Here is a 23,623-nt window from a genome sequence, read left to right on the forward strand (position 1 = left end):
CTGCCAATCGCAGAGTGTTGGCAAGCCTTCCTCCAGTCCTGATGCCACATTCTTCTGCACATAATCTAGCTTCTCTGGTTCATCAGTCAATAATTCCTATTCAGGATAACTTTCTTCGCCTAGACTGGCTTTGCTAGGACTTACACTGCGTCTTATAGTCTACAGCTCTTTGACTAGTAGTGAGATTTGGGAGTTCTAATAAAATGATTTCTCCTTTATGCCTTAAACTTTCTTGGAGTTAATAACTAATGGTAGTTTGACCAAAACGGCAACAGCAAATCAATGAGATGGATACTATGAAAGAATTGTGCCCCAGGTGTTTTGGAGAACAGACAAAGTAACACCGAATCCTCCTTGGGGAAGTAGAGGTGAATTGGTGCTTCAGACAAATCTCTCAGGGTGATATTCCAGCAGGATAAGGCAGAGAAGGTAAATCCACTCAGAGGGCCTGGTGCTTTGAGGTCTGGGCTCTTTCTGTTCTCCTTGTTCCCTGAGGCTTTTCCTAATTCCCCTGCACCAAAGTGTGCTCCCTTTCAACTCCAGAGCCATTTTGAAAATAGTTCTTACACTTCACACATCTGTACCGATGTTCTAGCTCTTCTCATGTGCAATTTATCGTAAAATCACTTAAAGTCAAGAAATGGTTCTGCCTTCTCTGCCTCTCCTCCATGACCCAGTACTATGTCTTGAACAGAGGAAAGTGTTCCGAAATATTTATCAACTTACATAGAACACAAATACTTTCTTGATTCAGTATTCCAGTACTTCTGATAACTGTCAGTATTAAAGTACATGTAGCCAGCCCTCCTAGCTAAGACTCTGAGCTCTAGGACAAGAGTTTAATAAAGCCCTAACGCTTGGCCGTTCACTCACTTGCTGACAACTGAGCTAAAAAGATGCTGTTAATAATTTGGAGAAGGCTTCAAACAGACCTAAAGCAGGTTTACAAATTCAGCAGACATTTTAAAATTTAAAATATTAATAAACCACTGGATATCATTATCTATCTTCATAACGATCCTTTATAATAAAGGGAAATGCAGTCCATCCATACCTGAATAAACTTCTTTCTAAAGGCCCCAAAGCCTGGAACCTTTGGGTCTCCCAAGGCTGCATACATTCTGCCATACTTTTTTTCAATGTTTTTTTTATTAACAGGGTTCTTTTCTAGTTCAGCTCTGATATCTTCAGTCCAATCCTATGTAGATTAAAAAATTAAAAATCAAGCTCCATTACAAGTAGATTCTAGCAAAGTTCTATGTTTTATGTGTTACAAGCTGCTATATTACCTTAAAGATCAATTCAGGATTGGAGAGCTGATCCAGGGCATTAATGAAATCTTGAATCACTCCTCCTTGGTCCAACTTACTTTTTATTCTATAAAAAATTTACTTGGTTAATTTTTTTTGCCAAGTTTAGGTTATCAAGCATCTTTAAAAAATAGCTAATATCGGTTGCTGTCGCATCAGTATGTATTTGTGAGTGGGTTTCAAAAAAACCCATGGGAAATTGCAATTTCCCACAAGGCTTTGGGAGCCCCCTTGTATTCCAGAGAACTGCATACTCTAGAGAAACTGAAAAATTCTTCAGTATTCAGCAGAGCACAATGCAGCTACTTAACCATAGGTGAAATTTTAGATCTAAAACCAAATGACTTGGGTACAGCATCTTCATACAATTTTAGAGAATTGAAGTTATGTTATAAAAGGAAGGATTACTATCTTGACATTCTTTTCTCTCGGCCTTTTTCTTGTCCCTTTTTGAAAAGCCCTCTCTCAGCAGCGATCTGCACGGGCAAATCTACAGACAGTAAACAGAAGCTCTGGGTGGAGACCATTCGCCAAAGAACCACATTTACATCCAATTCTTACAAAACTAATATGCCATGGCCCACTGAGTCAACTGTCTGCACTTATGAATCACTGGAGCCTCGAAGAGCATGACTCCTCCGGCAGCTCACCACGTCCTAATGAACAAAAGAGCCTTTCGGTGTTTTTCAAACCGGAGATCAATTTCAGAAACTGATTTCAGAAAGCATCTCACCTACTGCGTCTCAAGCAATAGATTACTAACTGAGAGTAAAGGGCGAGGTTTCTTGAGAAACATTCTAACATAAAGACAGTTTTAGAATAACCTATAAGACCATCATGAGGTTCTATTGTTTGGTTTTGTTTTTAATCACATATATATTTTTTATAGCCCGCAGTATTTGATGAATTTATCTCTAAAGTCACCTTGCCACAAACTCTTTGTTCTTATGACCAGTGGAAGTGTCTTTGAAGGCATAGCTCTCGCTGCTTATTATGAAGGGGTAGACGAGAGCCTGGGGGTAGTTGTCTGCGATCTCTTCCACCGTGCGCTGCACAACCACGGCCTCCTCCTTGTCCAGTAAGGCCACCAGGTGGCTGATCCAGCCAATGAATTGCCAGCAAGGAATAGAAGAAATCTAAAGGAGAGAAACATGTGCCTTAGAGCATGATTTCCAACCAGATTTTATGACAAAAGTCATCCATGTCCAATATGAACAGACGTGTAAAAACAAACATATCACCCTTTGATCCCCAGTTCTCTCAGTCCCATTCCTAAGGTAACCACTTCCAAGCCCACTGCTGTCACCCCCATTCTGACTCAAGGCAACACTTTTAAAACCGCAAAATTGCCCTTCGAGGGTTTCCAAGGCTTTAAGACTACAGCAAGGCAGACGACCACATCTCTCTCCCATGGAATGGTCAGCCTGCTGGTCAGCTTAGTGTGCAGTCAATGCCCACTCCCTGTGAACCTCTAGCGTAGAGTACAATTGCCGCACGGGGTTTGCAAGGCTGCAACTCTTTACGGCAAGCATTGGACCGTCTCGTAGATTTTCTTTGAGCACCTGATCGGTTCAAATTGCTGACTGTCAGTTAGCAGTCCAACACTTAACCCACGGCACTACCAGGACTGCTTCTTCATGTGTGTACACACCCTTTTTCCACAACAATGGAATCATAACTTGCTACTGTTGTTTGTTTGTTTGTTATGATGGGCAGACAGGCATATCTCATTTTCCTTAATAGTTGTACCATATTCCATTTTATTTATCAGCTGCAATAGAGTGGATATTCAGGTTACACTCTAGTTTTTGTTATTATTGACAATGCTGTAATAGCTATACCTCTCTGTACTTGTGCTATGTTATGTTATGTGGTAAAGTCCCAAAAGTACAAGGACTGTGTGATACCCAGTGCTAAATTTACCAAAGAGAGTTTTCAAATTTTCATTTAGAAAAGTATCAGTGGTTATTTTTTGAAATCCCTAACAACACAGACTTAAGTAATTTTTAAAAATAATTCCCAAACTGAGGAGGGAAAATAGCATATTTAATGTTTGTGTTTAAGTTCTAGTAAGGTGGAACATTCCGTATTTAATTTTTCTTTTATATTTTAACAATCTATGTAATTCCTAACCATTTTTAGAAATTTATTTCCAGTAAAAAAATCATATGCTTTCTGTTATCTATTTGCGACAGCTTACTTACTAGGCTGGAGAAATTAGCACTCTGTTTCCCATATGTACTACAAATATTTTTTCCTACTCTTTTTTTTTCTTTTTAGAGTGTTTATGGTAATTTCTTCTGTGTACAACTACCAAATTATTTTCCTCTAAACCATGTTTTTTGTTTGTCTCTTTAAGATCACTTAAAATTCTCCATTCTTGTTTCCCTCCGAGTGTCCCTTTTAAGAGACCGTGTGACCTAGTGGCAATGCTGGCACAGGAGTGATTCTGAGGGATGTCTCCTAACTTCTGTACATCTACATTTTCTCATCTACAATATCTGTGACACTAAAATGAGTCCATCCACAAAAAGTCACTTGTCACCGTGTGCAGTTTAGAGCAATAATCAACCAATTTAGCCTAATGCCTACTCAGGGGTCACAATAACATTGTGAATTTGTGACTTCCTCACAAATTCAAAAGGCTGTCTTTTCCATATGTACCTACATAAAATGTTATACTGGGAGAAAGTAAAACATAGTAAATTATTTATTTGTCTCATTTATCTTTAGGGGAGAAAAAACACCACATTTACCTTAACCTTTTGTTTCAGATGCATTGTGAGAACTTGCCACGCAGACCCCAAGGCCAGAGTGAGTGTAGAGGAGGCCCTGGCAGGTATGCACAAACTCCGGGGCTCATACCCTGCACTGTGTACACTGACCAGGTTAGCTAGTGGAGTAGTCTGGGACCACTGCTTTTCAACCATTACTTTTCCAGCTCAAAACTTTTCAGCTAAATATCATTACCAGGCACAGTTTCAAGGTATCTTTCATGGATGAAGGAAATAAGAGTCTTTCCCAGCAGAGCAGCCTGATGATAGGTAGACAGGACACACACTGATCTGCAGAATATGCTGGTCATCAGAACACAGCCCACATTCCCTGCTCTTCTGCCCACATATGCCAGGGTCACTCTGAGACCATTCTGCCAAAAGGCATGGTGCTCGCTAGGAGGCGGGCACGGCTACCGCTTTGTTGTATGCAGTACAAAGACGTTACAAATTGCAGCTGAGTTGAATCTAAAACTCAGAAACACTCAGCAATGTCCCCAATACTCTCATGACTCCACTCCTTTGGGTCTCTGTGTAGACACAGTGGTCCTATAATGGATGATCATGGTCAAGTGTGAACGTCTCACTGTTTAGTTTTAAAGCATATCTGTTGTTCGGATATAGCAGGATTCGTTGCTGGCTGGGAACAGCTATGAACCATGCACTGCATAGGCTAATCAATGTGGGTAAAAATACAGGTACAGTTCGTCCTCACTAGAATGTAGATACTGACCTCTTTTGTCATTAGGCTCAAGGTTTCCTCTGGATACTGTTCTATAATTTGAAGAATTCTGGGGAATTTTAGCCTGGCTTCGGTGGAATTTAATTTTAAGGCTTTCAACAGCTTCCCCACCACGAGTGCTGCGTATGTCTGTAATTCTGTAGCATCTACAACTATCAAAGATATCAAATAAGAAAACAAAATCAATATATCCATTTACATATAGATTTAGCAAGTATTTTCTATTTTTGGTTTATATCATTGTGGTATGTCACTGTTCTTATTATAACGACTTCTTTGGATCAACAAACACCAGATACATTTGTGGACTAAAAGTAGTAGTTTTCATTTTGAAGACAGTTTCTTCTATGAGATTACCCATTCTGCATGAAACATAGCTTGCATCTTGGGCTAGAAACACATAGGGAACCTGCTGATTATGGAATTTATTCCAAAAGCAAAAGGTGGGCCACGTGAGTCAATAGCATCAAAGCTGCAAGAACAGGATGACAGAAGCAAGTGAAAAGACAGACAGTAGCCTGGTTTAATTTAGACGCTGGCATGTGGTTGGAGATGTCACGGCCACTGAGAAAGAGTACAGACTTCTCACAGAACATTTGTTGAGAATCTGGAAAAGGGCAATGATAATCATTGTAGAACATGATGAATGAATACTACTGAATTACATTTGAAAATATGTTGAAACTGTTAATGTTTCATTTTATATATATAACACATTTGAAAAGTTAATGAATTGATAACTAGTAAGTTAACAGATGTATCAATGAAGGAAAAAAATGATAGAGTTTATACTAATGAGACTTACCTGATGGATTCTCTTCCGCCTTACGGAGTGCTCGATCACAGAACTCTACTAAAGTCATGTAAGCGTGAATTGTTCCAGCCACGGGGGCAGAGTCTCTGCTGGAAGACTGGGTTTCCTTCTCAGTAGTCTGCACGGCTTCAGACAGGAAATGGAATGCCTTCTTATACAGGCCTGCTTTCACCTGGAATTCAGACACCAGCAAATGACACTGAAGCTTTCTTAGAGAACTCTTATTTTCTTCTTGACTCGCTATGAAGGAACTAATGAATAACAGCTAGCCCTAAAATGTAGATACAGAAAGTGTGCTGGGGGAAGGAGTCATTCCAATTAGCCCGTGAGCACAGGGGAGAGAAACAAACAGACCAGAGCAGGCCAAATGTGGGCCAGACAGCACCCTAGTCACCTGCGCTGCCACGAAAGCTTCATGGGGAATCAGTAACTCCAACCAAATTTTAGGAAAGAAAAAGTAAATCCATTAAAATATTATGAAAGTGGAGCATAATGACTTATATTCCACCATATCTGACCTCAGCTTCTTGAAATTGCGGCCTAGATTAGATGTTAACCATTGTTGGGTGGAAATTTCTACAAATTAGCTCCCAAGGATTACAGGGATCATGGATTTTCTTTGTTATAAGAAGCCAGTGGCTGTAACAATATTTAAACTCTACTTCTAACCTCCTCGTTTGCTCATTAAAATCCTAATAGTCTAGATCCACTAGCTGTTGTCTTTGGTATCTGACAGGGATAAGCTGTCAAGGCTCACAGGCTGTCTGCAACGACGCCGGCAACCCTGAGAGAGGTCCAGGAAGGGCAGGTAACTGTCCAAAATACAAAACACGAGCAAAGTGATAACAACACAGAAATCAGTGAAAGAGTGGGAGAGAATGGCTACTCTGCCCTACAGTGAATGGAGAGTTGTGATCAAACTGGTGGCAAACGAATGACATTAGGCAGACAAATTTCTCCCTTTTTATGACAAAAACTGACTTCCTTCAAAAAAATGGTAAACACATGGAATATGTCAATTTTTCTATCCAGAGATCTTGGAACTCAGTTGTACACACTGAGAATTTTTTTTTCACACTGAGAATTTAAAGACAAAGTGAGACCTCATTAATATGCTTGGGTAGCCAAAAGGTTATATATTAAAACAGCACATATACATAAAATTTATTCTTCCAAAATTCATTACCTTTTCTACATCCTCTGAACTGGATCCAGAAAGCTCCAAGATTCTTCTAACCTTACTGTTCTCAATTTGAGCCAGGCAAGTTGGTTCACTGCTGAGAGCATTAGCTATGATGGAGTAAGTGGTACCCAAGAGAATGTTCTGATCACGAAAAGCCTGAATATTTTTATTTAAGTGGCTTGATGTGTTCTCCTCTGTTGGATTAAAAAAATTTTTTTTTCAATTAAGTGAAGAGCGTAGTTACAAGAAGAAATTCATAATGCACAAATTAACATTGCTTCCATAAAAGGTAAAAGCAATGAACTTCATGTTGGCTAGAGAATTTCTTGAATTGACTTAGAAATAAAAAAAATATCCTTTGTTATGAGCAACTATAACCAAGTCCACAAAAGCTAAAACACTAAAACTAAAATTTAGATTTTATTCAAGCATCAGCCTCCTGCATTCTGTCACAGCACCTGGCTCTGTCTATTGCAAAAAGTAGGAAATAGCTCTCATGAACACATTTGTGCATGTGTTATACAGCGAGTTATATATATGTTGTTTGTTGCGTCTTGATGTATATGTTGTGTGATATTCTACCATTGATGCTGTGAATTAGAGCTGGTGCAACAAGACAGACTACCACATTTAAAATTCTAGTTCTGCTTCTTACTGATGTCTGCCTTTGGCCAAAGAGCTGGCCTAGCCCTGGTGAAGCTTGTATCTCCCAGAAATGTTGATATTCTGATCCTGAGTTCAAAATACAAAGATGGCTTTTGCTTTCTGTATTTTCTTCTAAGACTTACATTCTGTATAATGCCCTGTCTCGCTGATATTCAGTGGAAACACCTTGGTGATATTTTAATATTGTAAAATCAGATAGTTCTCTTGAAAGCATTATACTTAGTATCCTCTTGCTTTATGTTTCATTTTAAATTGAGCTTAAAGGGGTGGCAGGATTTTGATTTTAACTCTGCCTACACCCTTATCTAGAGGCCTGTTGACATTTTTAGTCTTTTATGATTTTTTTCCTCCTCCTCGAGGGATATTTTTGTTTCTTTTATGGATTGAGTCAGCATACTGTATTCTTGCTCGTCCAAATACTCATGGCTTTGGGATTTTGAATGGGTAAACACCCATGGTGTGAAAAAAGCACATGAATCCATTCCAGGACCTCAACGACCTACAACTGTATGCTCAGTCGTTTATAGACATGCATAGGAGGCAGAGACATGTCACACTGCAACTGTGAAACCACCAAAATGGCTCTGGATGCCTTTTGTGGTCTTCACTTTTCAGTTTTCTATCATGCACACAAAACGCTAGAAGCGAAAAGGTGGTTTTGAAAAATTGCATGGAGCCCGCATTACCTGTAGAATAAAATTAGCTTGCTAACACCTCAAAAAGAGAGAGAGAGAGTCCAATTTGGCAATCTAACTGGTGCCCTCTCCAATGATCGTGCTGCTCTGTACCTTGGACACCTGGCAACAGAGCAGCCATACCTTCACCAGAGAAAGAATGCTCTGCTAGCTCTCACAGACAAGCACTGCGGGCAATGAAGCCTAGTTATATGGAATGTACAAGGCACTTCAAACTGCAGCCTGGTCTCAATACAAATTGAACCATTAGACTCAATATTCGAAGTATGCAGTAGAAAACGGTCATTTTATTTCATAAAGAAATAAAAGCTCTAAAACTTATGCTCAACAGCACCGAAAGCTCTGTTCTATTTTGAAGGAGGCGACAGCACTTCTCTGCCACACGGGGGCGCTGTATTGACTAAAATTCCTAGTAAGACTTAATCCTCCCATCCTAATGAAGCAGCACAAAGAAGGGGTGTAGAATGCATATTAAACTAAGCATAAATTATCACTCCTACGACTTAAAACCTGCTGCTATTGCGTTGATTTCAACTCACAGCAACCCTACAAGACGGCGTAGACCTGCTCCTTCGGGTGCTGAGTCCGAAATCTTTATGGGAGCTGAGTCTTCTCTTTCTACCTCGTAGGAACGGAAGCAAAGTCTTTACCCAGCAAAGAGATGGTTTTCCACACGGTGAGAATCCGCTCGCCGTGCCGCTGGTTCTGGCTCCGGCAGTGACTCAGTTGGCAGTAGCTGTGCACCCATCTCACCAGCCACTCCGCGTTTGTTCTGGACTCTTTCTGCAGCTCCTTCAACAGCTTCATGGCGAGCGAGAAGTTACTCTATGTGGACAGAAGAAAAAGACAGAACCCGCCATTGGCATCTTCTTAGAAATAAAATGATCTTACAAAAAGCTTAATTGGGTTGTTTTTGGGCATGATACAATATACATTAGAGCACCTACTCCATTTGCTCAATCTCAATTATGTGGATGTCTTTTTGTTTATTACTGGAATATGAGTCCACATTTAAATATACAATTTGGTTCTAACACTGATCGGGGAGATAACTGCACACTTCTCCTTTTAAGGTATTTAAACCACTGGATTACATGGATTACATGTAAGGAACGTGGATTACATGTGCTTATGCACTATTAAAATTCTAAAATAAAACTAAGTATGCAATTCAGTTGTTTTACTATATTCACAATTGGGCTATCATCGCAAGTATAATTCTAATTCCAGAACATTTTTTTCACCCCAGGAAGAAAGCCCATACCCATTAGCAGTAACTCCCCATTCTCCATGGCCCTACCACGCATCCATGTAGTCTGTCTCTACGGACTTGTCCATTCTGCACTTCACATGCATAGACTTATACACTGTGTGCCCTTTCATGTCTGGCTGCTTTCGCTTAGCATTGATTGTGCAAGGTACATGCATGTCATAGCATGAATCAGAACTTCATTCCTTTTGATTATCAAATAATAGTCAATCACACATACAATTTTATATACACACACACACTATAGAGATTATATATATATAGCTTTTTATTTATATATAGCTTTATATATATATAAATAGCTTTGTTTATCCATTCATTCTTTAATGAATATGTGAGTTGTTTCTACTCTTTGGAAATATACAGCATGATGTATAACCATATGTGTATACCTTTGTGAATGTTTTTGGTTTTTTTTACCTTTTGGGGGTTTATATCTAGGAATGGAACTATTCAATGACGTTAGGTCTAACTTTTTGAGGAACTGTTTCCCAAAGTGACGGCACTAGTTTGTATCCCCACTAGCAATGTATGAGAGCTCCACTTTTGCCATGTTCTCATCGAAACTTGTTCATTTCCATTTTTAGGGTAATAGGCATTCTGGCGGTGTAAGCTTATCTATTACTGTGGTTTGAATCTGCCTTTCGCTAATGAAAAGGATGTTGACCGTCTCTCTTCACCACCGTCCAGTTATTTCAGGACAACTTCACTTTCCCCAACTGTTCTGCACCCCCCCCCCCCCAGCTCCTTTCTTGCTCTTCGGGGACTACAGAGTTCTCCTGCAGAATGCTAGCATTCTGCCAACATCTAAGTCTCTATAACCTTCGCTCCAATTACAACAGAAGAGGCCGTATCTCCTCCAAAGACAGATTGTTCCCCTTGTGTACTGAGCCCTGTCTCCTCCCACCTATAAGGAACCATATTTCAACAAGTATTACTTGGTTCATGCTAAAAGTAAGTTTTCCCCCTTAGCTTCACATGCTCCTTCTATCAAGAGGCTTGTGGACTCCGCCCATCCTCGATTTCATTCGTTCATCCCCCTCTTGTGTAACGTGGCTCCATTTCAACCTACACAGCCAACAGCAACCATTTCTTTCACACTGCCTGGCATTTTCAATCTTCCCATATGTGTGTGTGTGTGTGTGTGTGTGTGTGTGTGTGTGTGTGTGTGTGTGAGAGAGAGAGAGAGAGAGAGAGAGAGAGAGAGTGAGTGAGTGAGTGGCACTAATGATTCAGGCTTTTCCTTTGTGGTTTCATAATCCCTTGTTTTCTTCTCTCTTTGTCCCAGTTTCAGCTTCTCGGTAAGTTTCCTCTCCTATGTTCATCCTGTATCAGTGATTTTGTTTTATTTTGTTCTGTTTTAAGGGCTGAGCTTAGTCGTCTCACCCATCCCCTCGTTTCAGGGACTACCCACCTGTCTACCCACCTTCAGACCAGTCTTTCCAGTGTAACTCTTGCTCTACAGCTTTAGGTTCTTATGCAGATTAACAAAATGGAAAGCAGAGTTCAGTCGGCCTCAAGGCCTCTCCCAACAATGCACCGCCTTCCAACTAGTCTAGGCTTTCTCTTCATTCTCCTCCACCAGCTACCCCGGTGAGATGCCTTCTCGCCCTCTTCTCCCACAGAATAATTAGCCTGTCATGAGGGTGCATCATTTTCCTTGAGTCGGTTCACAGCTCTGCCTCTAAGTGGCCCCCGTCACCTTCACATGGAGCAGTAGCGAATCTTGCTAAATCTTGGCCACTGCCTTGATCTAATATGCTTTACCAAACCAAACACAACCAGGCCACTAATATAGCAGGCTCATCTATGCATATGATTTGATGCACTGAATTAGTTTACACACAACTTTTAAGAAAGGTATATGGAGATCAAGAAAGAGTCTTACTATCAAATGATAGATTTTCACAATGTGAACCTTTGTTAAAGGAGACAACATCTGATATTAGATTTAGCATCCTTTTAATTAACACGTTATAATATTTTTGAAGTGACTAATAGATGTACAATCAAGTGTAGAAGTTTTTTGGAAACTTTAAGGAAAATAGTAAGTTTTTCTAGAACTTTACTTTCCTATGAAAAGAAAATAATAACTTGGTCATGCAGAGTGGAGACCCAAGGCCCAAGTGTCGGCCAATGGAGATCCCCTCATAGAGGGGCTTAGGAGAGGAGATGGGTTAATTAGGGTGTGAGGTAGTATCGATGAAGAACACAGCTTTCCCCCAGATCCTGGATGCTTCCTCCCCCCAACTACCATGATCCGAATTCTACCTTGCAGGGCTGGATAGGACAGAGGCTGTACACTGGTACATATGAGGGCTGGAGGTACAGGGAATCCAGGGTGGATGATACCTTCAGGACCAAGGGTGTGAGGGACGATGCTGGGAGAGTGGAGGGTGAGTGGGTTGGAAAGGGGGAACTGATTACAAGGAGCCACATGTGACCTCTTCCCTGGGAGAGGGACAGCAGAGAAGGGGGGAAGGGAGACCCCGAATAGGGAAAGATATGACAAAATAACGAGGTATAAATTACCAAGGGCATATGAGGGAGGGGTAAAAGGGAGGGAAGGGGGAAAAAAAAGAGGACCTGATGCAAGGGGCTTAAGTGAAGAGCAAATGCCTTGAGAATGATTGGGACAGGGAATGTATGGGTGTGCTTTATACAATTGATGTATGTATATGTATGGATTGTGGTAAGAGTTGTTGGAATCCCTAATAAAATGTAAAAGAAGAAAAGAGAAAAAATGATTAGGGCTAAGACTGTACAGATGTGCTTTATACAATTGATGTATGTATATGTATGAACTGTGAAAAGAATTGTATCAGCCCCAATAAATTGTTAAAAAAAAAATAATAACTTGGTCATTTTAAACTTTACATTTCAGTTTTTAAAGAAACATTTATTTAGCATTAAACAAAAAAACCTTATTTCAGAAATGTCAATGACATATCAAATCCAACTCACTGTCATTTTCAATGAGCTTCTGACTCATAGTGACCCTGAATGACAGAGAACTGTCCCATTCGATTTGCAAGGCTGTAGTGTTTATGGAAGGTGACTCCCCATCTTTCTCCAACAGCGCAGCTGGTGAGTTCAAAGCCTTTGTGTTAGGAGCCAAGCGCTGAACCATTATGCTACTAGTTATCCTAAATGATGACACAGAGGAATGTGGGCACGTACCTGCTTCCTTGCACTTTCTATCATCTTCATTTTCATGGAAAACTTACAGCTCTTAATTAGAGAATAAATATCTTCTTCCTGATCTTGCATTTCCACCCTGTCACCGCGATCTCCGTCTCCATCTACCAGCATACTATGATCCTCTGAAAGTGGAGTAAGTTTCTCCTCTATTTTGCTGAGAAAGAAACATCTACACCAAACAAAGAGTTGTTAGTTTACAACAGAGACTCCTGCAAGGCACCACTGGAGAGCATTCAGACAGAAATCCTAGAGCTGTCGTTCTTGTGCACACACAGTCTGTAAAGCATATTTTCCATTGGACAGAATTTAATCTCCATCTTAATAAGTTTCAACAGAGATTTCCAGATCTCACCATAAAATAAACCATTAAAAATATACTTTTCTCTCTTAATGCCCGAGCAAAATTACCACGCCTCAGTCAACTATCATTTTTCTCTTGCAAAGAAGCAAGCAGACTATGATGGGGCTTCAAAAAAACTCCTGGAAAAATTCCATGATCTTTTCGTTTTGTTTTTCCATGAAATTTTTAATCCCCCTCACTAAGAGTTTTATACAGTATGGCTGGGTTGCTTTAATGTATATTTTTGTAATATATATATATACATATATTTGTTACAATAACTTCATTTCCACTAATAGCAACAGTGACACGGACAAAGAACTTTAACATAAGAGATTCACTCCTTCACAGAAAACATTCAGAGTCAAATAGCTCTCTGTTCACAAAGGACTAGCTTCTCATTTCCCTGGGAATTCTGTGCCTAGATAAGTCCTTCTACTTTGTATCATTTTTTCCTTAAAGTGTTCAGAAGGTAAAAATGTCACTTGGTTCACTAACCATGAAATTTCACTGTCCCAAAGCACGGCATTTTCAATTGCCTCATATGCGTGCAAAAACTGAACCATGAAAAACAAATCTGAAGAAGATGAATTGCGACACGCAGAAGAGCATGGAGTACCCTGTGAACTGTCAGGAGGACAAACAAGTCTGCTGAGAAGGGACTCGCTCACTGGGGACCATCCTCAGGAAGCCCGAGCTGCTGGCAAAGGACGTCATGCTTAGGAGAGGAGAGGGTACAGAGGGCAGATGCAAGAAGACACTTTGTCATAACATCTCCCCTTTGTCCCATTGTAAACTTGCTCTGTCTTTAACTATTCTTCTGCTTTCTTTTCGGTGAGCGTTTTTCTCTGTTTTACTTTGATACTGTTTTGGGGTGCTATGAGGCCCAGGGTGGGTTAAGTTAAAGAGACGAGACAGTGATCACTTGGAGGGTCTCTTGAGGGGGCGTCAGGGGAGGCAGGGGGAAGATGAGAAGCTGTTAGCAATGAGTACAAGGAAGAAGAATTTGTTCTAAGACTGATGGTGGGAACGACTGTACAAATCTTTTATTATGATTGCATTTTTGTGTGTGTGAATTATATACCAATAAGACTGCTAAAAATAAAATTTTAAAAGCAAAGATAAAAAACAAGTAGAGGGTCATCAGAAACAACAACAATCTCTCCATGAGATAGACTGACACATGACGTGCCACATACCAACAAGCACAAGGATGGCCCAGGACTCCCCAGGGGGCCCAGGGGACTCCAGGGCAATTATGCGTCTTGTTAGGTGGCAATCCTCCCTGCCCCCAAATCCAATCCTAATCCAAACCTCGGCAGACTTTTCTTTTGTAAAAACTGACTGAGCTGCCTCTGAAGCAGGATACAAACATGAAGGGGTTTCGAAGAAAGTTCATGGAAAAGTCCCAGTGACAGTTAATCTCACTTTCCCATACACATTTTGAAGGGCCTCTCATATAATATTGTAGCTTTTCATTGAAGTTTTACAAATTGAGGAAGTATATGAATAACATAAAATCAATAAAATAATTTTCAATAAGAACAAAGTTGAGGCCACTCCCCACCTAATTTCAAGATTTATAAAATGTTTACTATAAAACGACAGACCTGGCGATGCACTGGTTTGGGACTCAGCTGTTGGGCGAAAGGTCAGTGGTTTGAACCACTAGCAGCTTCGTTAGGAGAGGATGAAAAAGACTGCAGCACCAGCAAGTAGAAGAAGGGTTTTGAGGAAGGGTACAGTGGTGGTTGTGAGGTCAAAGGGGAACCATGTCCAGGAGTCCATGTGGAAAAAGAGTGTTTGGAAACTGACTGTGGTAGCAATTGTGCAATTCTGCTTGACATGACTGAACTGTGGAATGCTATATGTATTAAACCCCAATTAATAATATACATATATTTTTAATTACAACATTAGAGACCTTGAGAAAATCAACCAAGCAGCACTAGGTTATAAGTAGAGTAACCAGGAATAATAGTATGCTGTTGTGAAAACATACACAGAAATCAAGGAAAACAACAGCGAATCCAGATATGAACTACACATATACAGTAAACTGATTTTCACGTAAGAAGCCCTGATATCACAATGGTTAAAGTGTTTGCCTGCTAATGAAAAGATTAGCAGTTCAAACCTAGGAGCTACTCTGTGGGAGACAGCTTTAGTAGCCTGCTTCAGTGAAGAGTGATAGCCGGGAAACCCTGTGGGGCAGTGGGATGCTAATGGGCCTTCTATGGAGAACAAAACTTGCAGAGCGAGTGTGTGGGAGAGCAAAGAGATACTGTCAGATACTGGGCGTCTCCATAACCCACAGCCTTCTTCCCGGTAGTGTCAACTCAACAGTTTTACAATGCAGCATGTGTGTCGTTTTTGGCTCTTACAGGTAAATTATTTGGGATTTGGGATGATAAGTGGGGAAGAGGGAGATGGGTTGGATCACTCTTGTTAAAATTTGGGGCCTGACTAGGGAAACAGTGAAACAATAAGAAGAATAAACAACTACTGATTTTGTTCTGTTAAGAATAAATTACCTTTAAAAGTTAAAAAAAAAAAGTAACTGGCAACATAAATGAGGACCAAAGCTGTCGACAGCACTGGGACCTAGGAATCAAGGTATCCCCTGCCTGAGCTTCGTGCCGTCCCCTACAGAGGACTTACCCAACATGTAACCAAATCTGCCATTTAGGAATGGAAGCTAACTGAGGAGGGAATGTTTTTTATTGGAAAGTTTACACCAGCAGATTTTTCTGCCTCAAAGGTGAAAATTCTTAAAATTGACAAAAAGACCCTTTCTATTCCAATCAGTCATAAATACCAGCTTGCCCAGCCAAGTTTCTGGCTGAGAGCTTTTGGGCAGGTGTAGGAGGTGGCGGGGAGATGAGAGAATAGGGAAAAGGGGGGCCATGAAAACTCTCACACCATTTTAGAGCTTTGAGTTCCGAAAGGCTTGCTGTCAGAGTTCAGTCACTAAGAGCACATATCTCACTGAATCAATTCAAGGGTTGAAAGATCTTGACAGCCTGGATCTCAGGAGTCTACTTTCACACTGGGACACTGCTTCATTTTAAATTAAAAAAAAATTTTTTTTAATCCTAAGAATTAACTGATTAGGGTTAGGGTTAGGAAAAAAAATAAATAAAAAATAAAAATAAAAAAAGAATTAACTGATACCCAAAATGCTTTGTCTCGATGCGATTCCTCAGTTTTTTGACATCATCTAAACTGTATCGAGAGCTGCATTGTAAATGTTTTAGGCGTGCGTTAGGTTTCTGTGAAAACTTTGCTTAAATGTAAACTTTATACTACCCTGTTAAGTTTTTGCCTTAATAAACTATATTTTTCTGGGGGGGGCTTTACATGTATATGTATCTATGTGACCTTACATATTCATATAAATAATAAAACAATAGAGGGGCATGGTTATGAATACTACTCAGACATAACCACATAGCTCACAGGATGAGATTTCTAGGTTTAAAGGATTAGACTCATGGTCTCATGGGACATCTCTGTCAACTGGCACAGTAATTGTATTCATCCACTGTGTCCCGCAGCCTAACCTAGTGAACACTGTGGGGAGTCTGCAAAGCTTGCGAGTGGCCACTGGAAGAGTTAAGAGTCTAGTCATCTGGCGCCAAAGAGAAAGATGGAAACTAAAGGCTCAGGGGAGAAATCGTTTGCGAGACAAGTAGTCTTTTTTAAAACTGGTTTGATAGGCATAGAATTCACACATAATTTTATCATTCAATCATGTTAAGAAGATTAATTCAGGCAAGCAGTTTTTATAAACTATATCCTCAACTGTGCTGAATAACTATAGAGGGTGTCTGGCTACCACCATCAGCTATCCTGATCAGAGCCACAAGAGATAAACCTTCATGAAGCAGTAAACTAACCGGGGGGGGGGGTGGTGGCAGCGTCTGCAGGGCCCCCTATCCCACCTATGCCGACCCCCTCCCCTGAAGAATGCACTACAGAGGAGTTCTGATGGTACAGCCTGGGGAGAGGGGCAGGTGGGCCAAGGCCATATGGGAGGAAACAGAGAAAGAGAGTGGACCGCATCCTGGCCCACAAACTTTCGAGGACATTCCTGCTCAGAGCAGCCAATGCACAGAGGATTGTGGTGCCGGCCTCACCACTAGACACGGCCCCCTCACTGACCCAGAGCGCCACGAGGCAGCACCTGCGCCCCGGGACAGTGCAGGAATTGTGCCCGGTCGGAGCCCTCCCCCCCCCCACACACACACCAGGGCATAACACGAAGGGAGTGCAACAGAGCAGCAAGGGGAGCCAAACAAAGAAGTCTCCAAGGAATTCTGAAAATAGATTTGGTCTCAGGGGGCAGGGCTTGGCACTGCATCAGACCCAAAAGGAAAACTTTCATACGGGCCAGCAGACAGACCTGGAACAAGTTAAAGTCTTTTTGTTTGGGTTTGTCTTCTTAAGACAGGCAGGACAAACATTCCTGAGGAGAAAACTACGGGAATGAGGGCTCTGGGGAAACAAGAAGGGGGAGGAGGGGGAAAGAGAGGGAGCCAACAAACCCAGCGGCAAGGGAACAACAAGAGATCTGAAATCCATGGAGACAAGAGCACAGAATGCCTGGTGGGGGTTGATTAACTGCAATGTAGCCAAGAGGAAGTACCAAGAGCCAAAGGATGGTCAAACATGAGAGTGGGGCAGGAGGAAAGTAAAAGGAAATAGAGGAAAGAACTAGGAGGCAAAAGACATCTATAGAGGTATAAACATAGGCATGTATGTATGTCAATAGAATATATAATGTATTTATAGGTTAAATATTAAGGTAGCAGATGGACCTTGGACCACTACTCAAGTCCTCCATCAATGCAAGAATATTTTGTTCTAATAACCTGGCATTCCATGAGCTCACCTTCCCGACATGATCACTGAAAACAAAATGGGTGCATAAGCAAATGTGGTGAAGAAAGCTCATGGTGGCCGGCAATTAGAAGATACAGCATCTGGGGTGTTAAAGGCTTGAAGTTAAACAAGTGACCATCTAGCAGGGAAGCAACAAAGCCCACATGGAAGAAGCCTGTGTGATCACGAGGTGTGGATAGGATCGTGGAACAGGCATCAGAAGACCCAAAACAAGCAATATTTCATTGCAAACAAGGGGGATCAGAATGGAGACCCAAATCCCATCTGTAGACAGTTGGACATCCCCTCACAGAAGGGTGACAAGGAAAGGATGAGCAAGCCTGGCTCACACGAAACACACAGCATTCCTGTAGTTCTTTAATGGTTCCTCCTATCCCGCCCCCCACTATCATGACCGCAGTTCTGTCTTACAAATCTGGCTAGACTAGAGCATGCACACTGGTACAGTTAAGAGCGCTCAACACACACAAAATCCGGGACAGACAAACCTCTCAGAACCAATAATGGGAGTATCAATACCAGGAGGGGAAAGGGAAGGTGGAGAGAGAAGGAGGAGAAAGGGGTAAGCCGATTGCAATGACTGACATACACCTCTACCACCTTAGGGGGATGAACAGAAATGTGGGTGAAAGGATACAGCATTGTGTAAAATATTAAAAATTCAAAAGGTCATAAATTATCAAGGGTTCACGAGGGCAGGAGCATGGGGGAAGAAGGGGGTTAAAGAGGAGCTGATACCTGGATGAACTATCTGGAGGAAAAACAACGGGACCGACAGTTCTGGGGGGACTTGGGGTGGGGGGGTAGGGGGGGTAAGGAAGTGGTGTTAACAAACCCAGGAACAAGGGAAAAACATGGGACCCCAAATGGTAGAGAAGGGGGAGTGGTAGGCCTGGTGGGAAATGATCAAGGGTAAGGTTGCTTAGAGAAGAGGTATACTCTAGCCCAGGTGGCGATGAAGCATGGTAGTAGGGCAGGAGGAAGGTCAAGGGAGATGGAGGAAAGAGCTAGGAGTCAAAGGGCATTCATGGAGGTCTAGACAAGGACATGTACATGCAAATATATATAGGAGGATAGGGAAATAGATCTATGTGTCTATATTTATAGGTCAAGTTTTAAGGTGGCGGAAGGACCTTGGGCCTCTACTCAAACACTCCCTCAATGCATGAATACCTTCTTTTATTAAATTGGAACTCTATGATGCTCACTCTCCCGACACAACGGCTGGAGCCAAAGTGGGTGAACAAGTAAATGTGGTGAAGAAAGCTGATGGTGCCCGGCTATCAAAAGAGATAGTGACTGGGGTCTTAAAGGCTTGAAGATAAACAAGCGGCCATCTAGCTCAGAAGCAACAAAGTGCACATGGAAGAACACACCAGCCTGTGTGATCGAGTGGTCCCAAAGGGATCAGTTACCAGGCATAAAAGAACAAAAAATCATATCATTGACTGCACACCTCCATGATAGGATCGCTGAAGACAAATGGGTGCATAAGCAAATGTGGTGAAGAAAGCTGATGGTGCCCGGCTATCAAAAGAGATAGTGTCTGGGGTCTTAAAGGCTTGAAGGTGAACAAGCGGCCATCTAGCTCAGAAGCAAATAAGCCCACATGGAAGAAGCACACCGGCCAGTGCGATCACGAGGTGCCCAAGGGACCAGGTATAAGGCATCATGCAAAAAAAAAAAGATATAAGTGTGTGTATGTATGTGTATATATGTGTATCTGTATATATGTATGTATATATATGTATATATATATATAATATTAAATGAAGGGGGAAGTGCAGAGTGGAGACCCAAGGCCCAAGTGTCGACCAATGGAGATCCCCTCATAGAGGGGCTTAGGAGAGGAGATGGGTTAATTAGGGCGTGAGGTAGTATCGATGAAGAACACAGCTTTCCCCCAGATCCTGGATGCTTCCTCCCCCCAACTACCATGATCCGAATTCTACCTTGCAGGGCTGGATAGGACAGAGGCTGTACACTGGTACATATGAGGGTTGGAGGTACAGGGAATCCAGGGTGGATGATACCTTCAGGACCAAGGGTGTGAGGGACGATGCTGGGAGAGTGGAGGGTGAGTGGGTTGGAAAGGGGGAACTGATTACAAGGATCCACATGTGACCTCTTCCCTGGGAGAGGGACAGCAGAGAAGGGGGGAAGGGAGACTCCGGATAGGGCAAGATATGACAAAATAACGATGTATAAATTACCAAGGGCACATTAGGGAGGGGGGAATGGGGAGGGAGGGGGAAAAAAAAAGAGGACCTGATGCAAGGGGCTTAAGTGGAGAGCAAATGCCTTGAGAATGATTGGGGCAGGGAATGTATGAATGTGCTTTATACAATTGATGTATGTATATGTATGGATTGTGGTAAGAGTTGTATGAGTCCCTAATAAAATGTAAAAGAAGAAAAGAGAAAAAAATGATTAGGGCAAAGACTGTACAGATGTGCTTTATACAATTGATGTATGTATATGTATGAACTGTAAAAAGAATTGTATGAGCCCCAATAAATTGTTAAAATAAATTAAAAAAATAAATAAAATAAAACAGATTAAAAAAAAAAAAAGAGGAGCTGATACCAAGGGCTCAAGTAGAAAGAAAATGTTTTGAAAATGATGATGGCAACAAATGTACAATTGTGCTTGATACAATTGATGCATGGATTGTTTTAAGAGCTGTAAGAGCCCCCCAAAATGATTCATTAAAATAAAAATAAATAAATGAAAAATTTAAAAAAATTCTTTTTAAGAGGTAAACCTTGATTGGATAAGAGAAAAATGTGGAGCAAACCTCAAATTCCTAAGAAGCAAACAAATCCCAGACCTACTGAGCTGGATGAAGCTGAATGGCTCTCAAGATCGCTGCTCTGGTACACTTTAAATTTCGAACCAGAACCTGTCCCTGAAGTCACATGCTAAACACATAGCCAGCTGGCTCACACGATGACATCGCCTATGAGTACTGCGCTCCTTTAAAGGAAAATACACAGGTGAACGTGTAAGGGGCCAGGGAAACGAGATTAATGGCAAAGGAATAAGTACAGAAATCATGAGAATGTGCACAGGTTGTGAAGAACGTACCCTGTCACAGAGCAGGACGTGTAGAAACTGTTGAGAGGGAACCTGAACTGCTGTGCAAACCACACACCACCCATGCACGCACGGGTCCATTAAGCCAATATCTGGGCTGGGGGGAGGGGGAGCACTTAGTCTCAGTTGGATGAGATTAAAAAGACACATCAAGTAAATGAAGCATGTGCCCCTGGATTGGAGCCTGTCCGAAGGGGAGTGCAATGCTGGGAAGGGCATGTGCAGCAGCTGAAGAAATGGAAAGCCGGGCTAAGGGTTTAAAGGAAAGCAGGTAACATGGTGACATGGGACAAAATCCTTAAAAGCACAGGGGCATGATGCTCGCAACTGTCCCTCACACGGTTTAGGAGATAAACACTCTGTCGAATGTGTGAGGAGAAGGGACCCAGGTGGGCTGCGGGTCAGGGATAGGCTGGTAGCCACCAGGTCTGCGGTTCACACGCCCGACTCCTGAAATGAGAGAGCTGAGGTGTCCGCTCCCATGCAGACTTACAGTTTGTTCACTCTGTCTGGGAGGGTAGTGATGAGCGAACAGGGACTTGAGGATAGGGGCTTTGGCTTCTCTGGGTATGTGGAGAGAGAATTAAAAAAAATGGGGCAAAGCTAAAAACGGATGCACTTTAGTAACAGATCTATAGGAAAGATCTACTTTGCTTCCAACTTTTCCATAGGTAAGAAATGTCAAGACTATCACAAAATAAAAAACAGCAGATACAGCACTAGAGGAAAGAACCGTTTACTTGGACTCAGAGCGCTTAAGTCCTAATTACAAACTGTGCGTACATCACGCAGGCTAATTAATAATCTCTCTGATTCGATTGCCTCGTCTCCCTGATAGATGGGTAATATCTGCCCTATCAATTTTCCAGGGTTATTTCAGGTTGAGGTGAAGATGAAAATAAGTAACATCTCAGATCTGATGAAATTTTACAAAATTATGTAATGGAGTTGGGATGCAGGAGGCAAGAGTCAAAACGCCTAGTTACAATAGCATGATAAAGCTCGTCCCACAGGATTGTCTTTGCTGCCATTTCACTGTCTAAACTTCAGTCCTAAAAGAGAAGCGCACAGGCCGCTGCCTCCCTGCTTGCTCAGTTTCTCTCTCGCCCACAAAGATGGAGCGGCGGTGAGAAGCGGACTCCTGCCCGGGGCTGTCCGGAGTCAGCGACACACACTGCCACAGTCCGCTTTGCAGGAACACTTAAGTGGAACATTGCAAGGCGAGAAACTAGAGTACACTCGACTCCCACGTTTTTCTGAAACATCGTTTAGGGGGAAGCCTTTCTGGAATTTCAGGAGTCCATATTCAAATCAACAGGGCTGCAGCTTACCGATTTGTTATAACATCATCCCAGATGCTCACTGGGTCCATCTTAGGATCAGGGTATCTGTTTTCCCAGGTTTTTAGAAGCCTCTTAAGGGGAATGTTAGATGATAAGTTACCTAAAAAAATATTAAAGGATGGCTAGTCACTGCTCAATGCTTAAGACCAATTGGCAAAGTCATTCAATAAAAATTCAAATTTGTCAGACAAGCTAAAATAACAACAAAAAACTTAACCTTTCATTTTTTTTCACAAAAGGAACATAAAGTTTATAGCACATGATCTAATATACTCTGACATTAAGCTCAATGGCTAAGGGATGTAAAAGTGGAGAAATAAACATACGTAATTCATTTACTACATGATGGTGTTTAAGTCAGAAGACCTGGACTCAAAATCTGAATATTCCCCTTTACAATGGCTTAAGCCATTCTTGCAATCTCTCTAAACCACTCTAACATGGTGATTTTAAAACTGAGTGACAGAGATTACCACAGCTCTTAGAAAATTATTGATACCTCATTAGCGAAACACTTGCCAAGTATTTCTACAAGTTACAAAGAGTACAATTATGGAGGTAGAAATGAATGCCAATTTTCTGTTACTACTCGGAAAACTCTTTCATAATAATTATATTTAACTATTTGGGAAAAAAATTAAAATTAAGAAATTTGATTATGCAAAGACTTTCCTTTTGAGTCTTAAATAAAATCTCATTCTGTCAACACAAAGATCTTTGTGGTAGGGGCATTGATACTGTAGCCCCACCACCTTCAGGTCCACGGCACTGGCACCTCTCGTGACACTGTAGACGGCACTCTGCAAAGCCCACTCCTCAGCACACAACACAGAACTCCCCCTCCACCTCCTCCTCGCTGACCTCACGCCATGCCAGGCTTCCTCCCCTGGTCTACCACTTAGTGCACTGTGCGCACACACCTCTCCCAGCAGGAACCACACTGTCAAAAGCACCTGTTGGCTGATCCCCTATGGGTTTTTGTATCCTCAGTGCCTACAACAGTGTTCGACCATTGTAAACAATTATTTCTTTCGAAGACCTCAAAACTCAAATGTATTGAACTCCAAACGGTTTCTAACCTACCTATTCGTTGAGCTGAAATCCCGATGTTAAAACTCTTTCACACTTACAAAAGAAGAAAACAACAGTAAGTTAAAATTTTACCTGGTTTGCTTATAAAGCTGATAAACTCCTGGATTTCCGCTAATGCCTGTACAGACTGCAATTTGGTGAGTCTACTTCTGTGTAAGAGCGCATCGATACTAGAATAATTCTAGGGGGAAA

At 41.6% G+C, this 23,623-nt stretch overlaps 1 protein-coding gene across 1 annotated transcript in view; it reads right to left on the reverse strand.

Moving 5' to 3' along the window:
* PRKDC (protein kinase, DNA-activated, catalytic subunit) overlaps positions 1 to 23,623 on the reverse strand; it is a 208,396-nt gene that overhangs the window by 32,108 nt on the left and 152,665 nt on the right. Inside the window, exons 67-76 of the mRNA XM_075549648.1 lie at positions 23,504 to 23,612; positions 22,328 to 22,439; positions 12,635 to 12,824; positions 8,835 to 9,009; positions 6,827 to 7,017; positions 5,632 to 5,812; positions 4,818 to 4,978; positions 2,235 to 2,446; positions 1,290 to 1,377; positions 1,055 to 1,198 (exon numbers count right to left, since the gene is read on the reverse strand). Coding sequence (XP_075405763.1) covers positions 1,055 to 1,198; positions 1,290 to 1,377; positions 2,235 to 2,446; positions 4,818 to 4,978; positions 5,632 to 5,812; positions 6,827 to 7,017; positions 8,835 to 9,009; positions 12,635 to 12,824; positions 22,328 to 22,439; positions 23,504 to 23,612 — 1,563 coding nt within the window. The remainder of the gene's footprint in view (positions 1 to 1,054; positions 1,199 to 1,289; positions 1,378 to 2,234; positions 2,447 to 4,817; positions 4,979 to 5,631; positions 5,813 to 6,826; positions 7,018 to 8,834; positions 9,010 to 12,634; positions 12,825 to 22,327; positions 22,440 to 23,503; positions 23,613 to 23,623) is intronic.

This window comes from Tenrec ecaudatus, chromosome 5 (genome assembly GCF_050624435.1).
Source record: "Tenrec ecaudatus isolate mTenEca1 chromosome 5, mTenEca1.hap1, whole genome shotgun sequence".
Taxonomy (NCBI): Eukaryota; Metazoa; Chordata; class Mammalia; order Afrosoricida; family Tenrecidae; genus Tenrec; species Tenrec ecaudatus.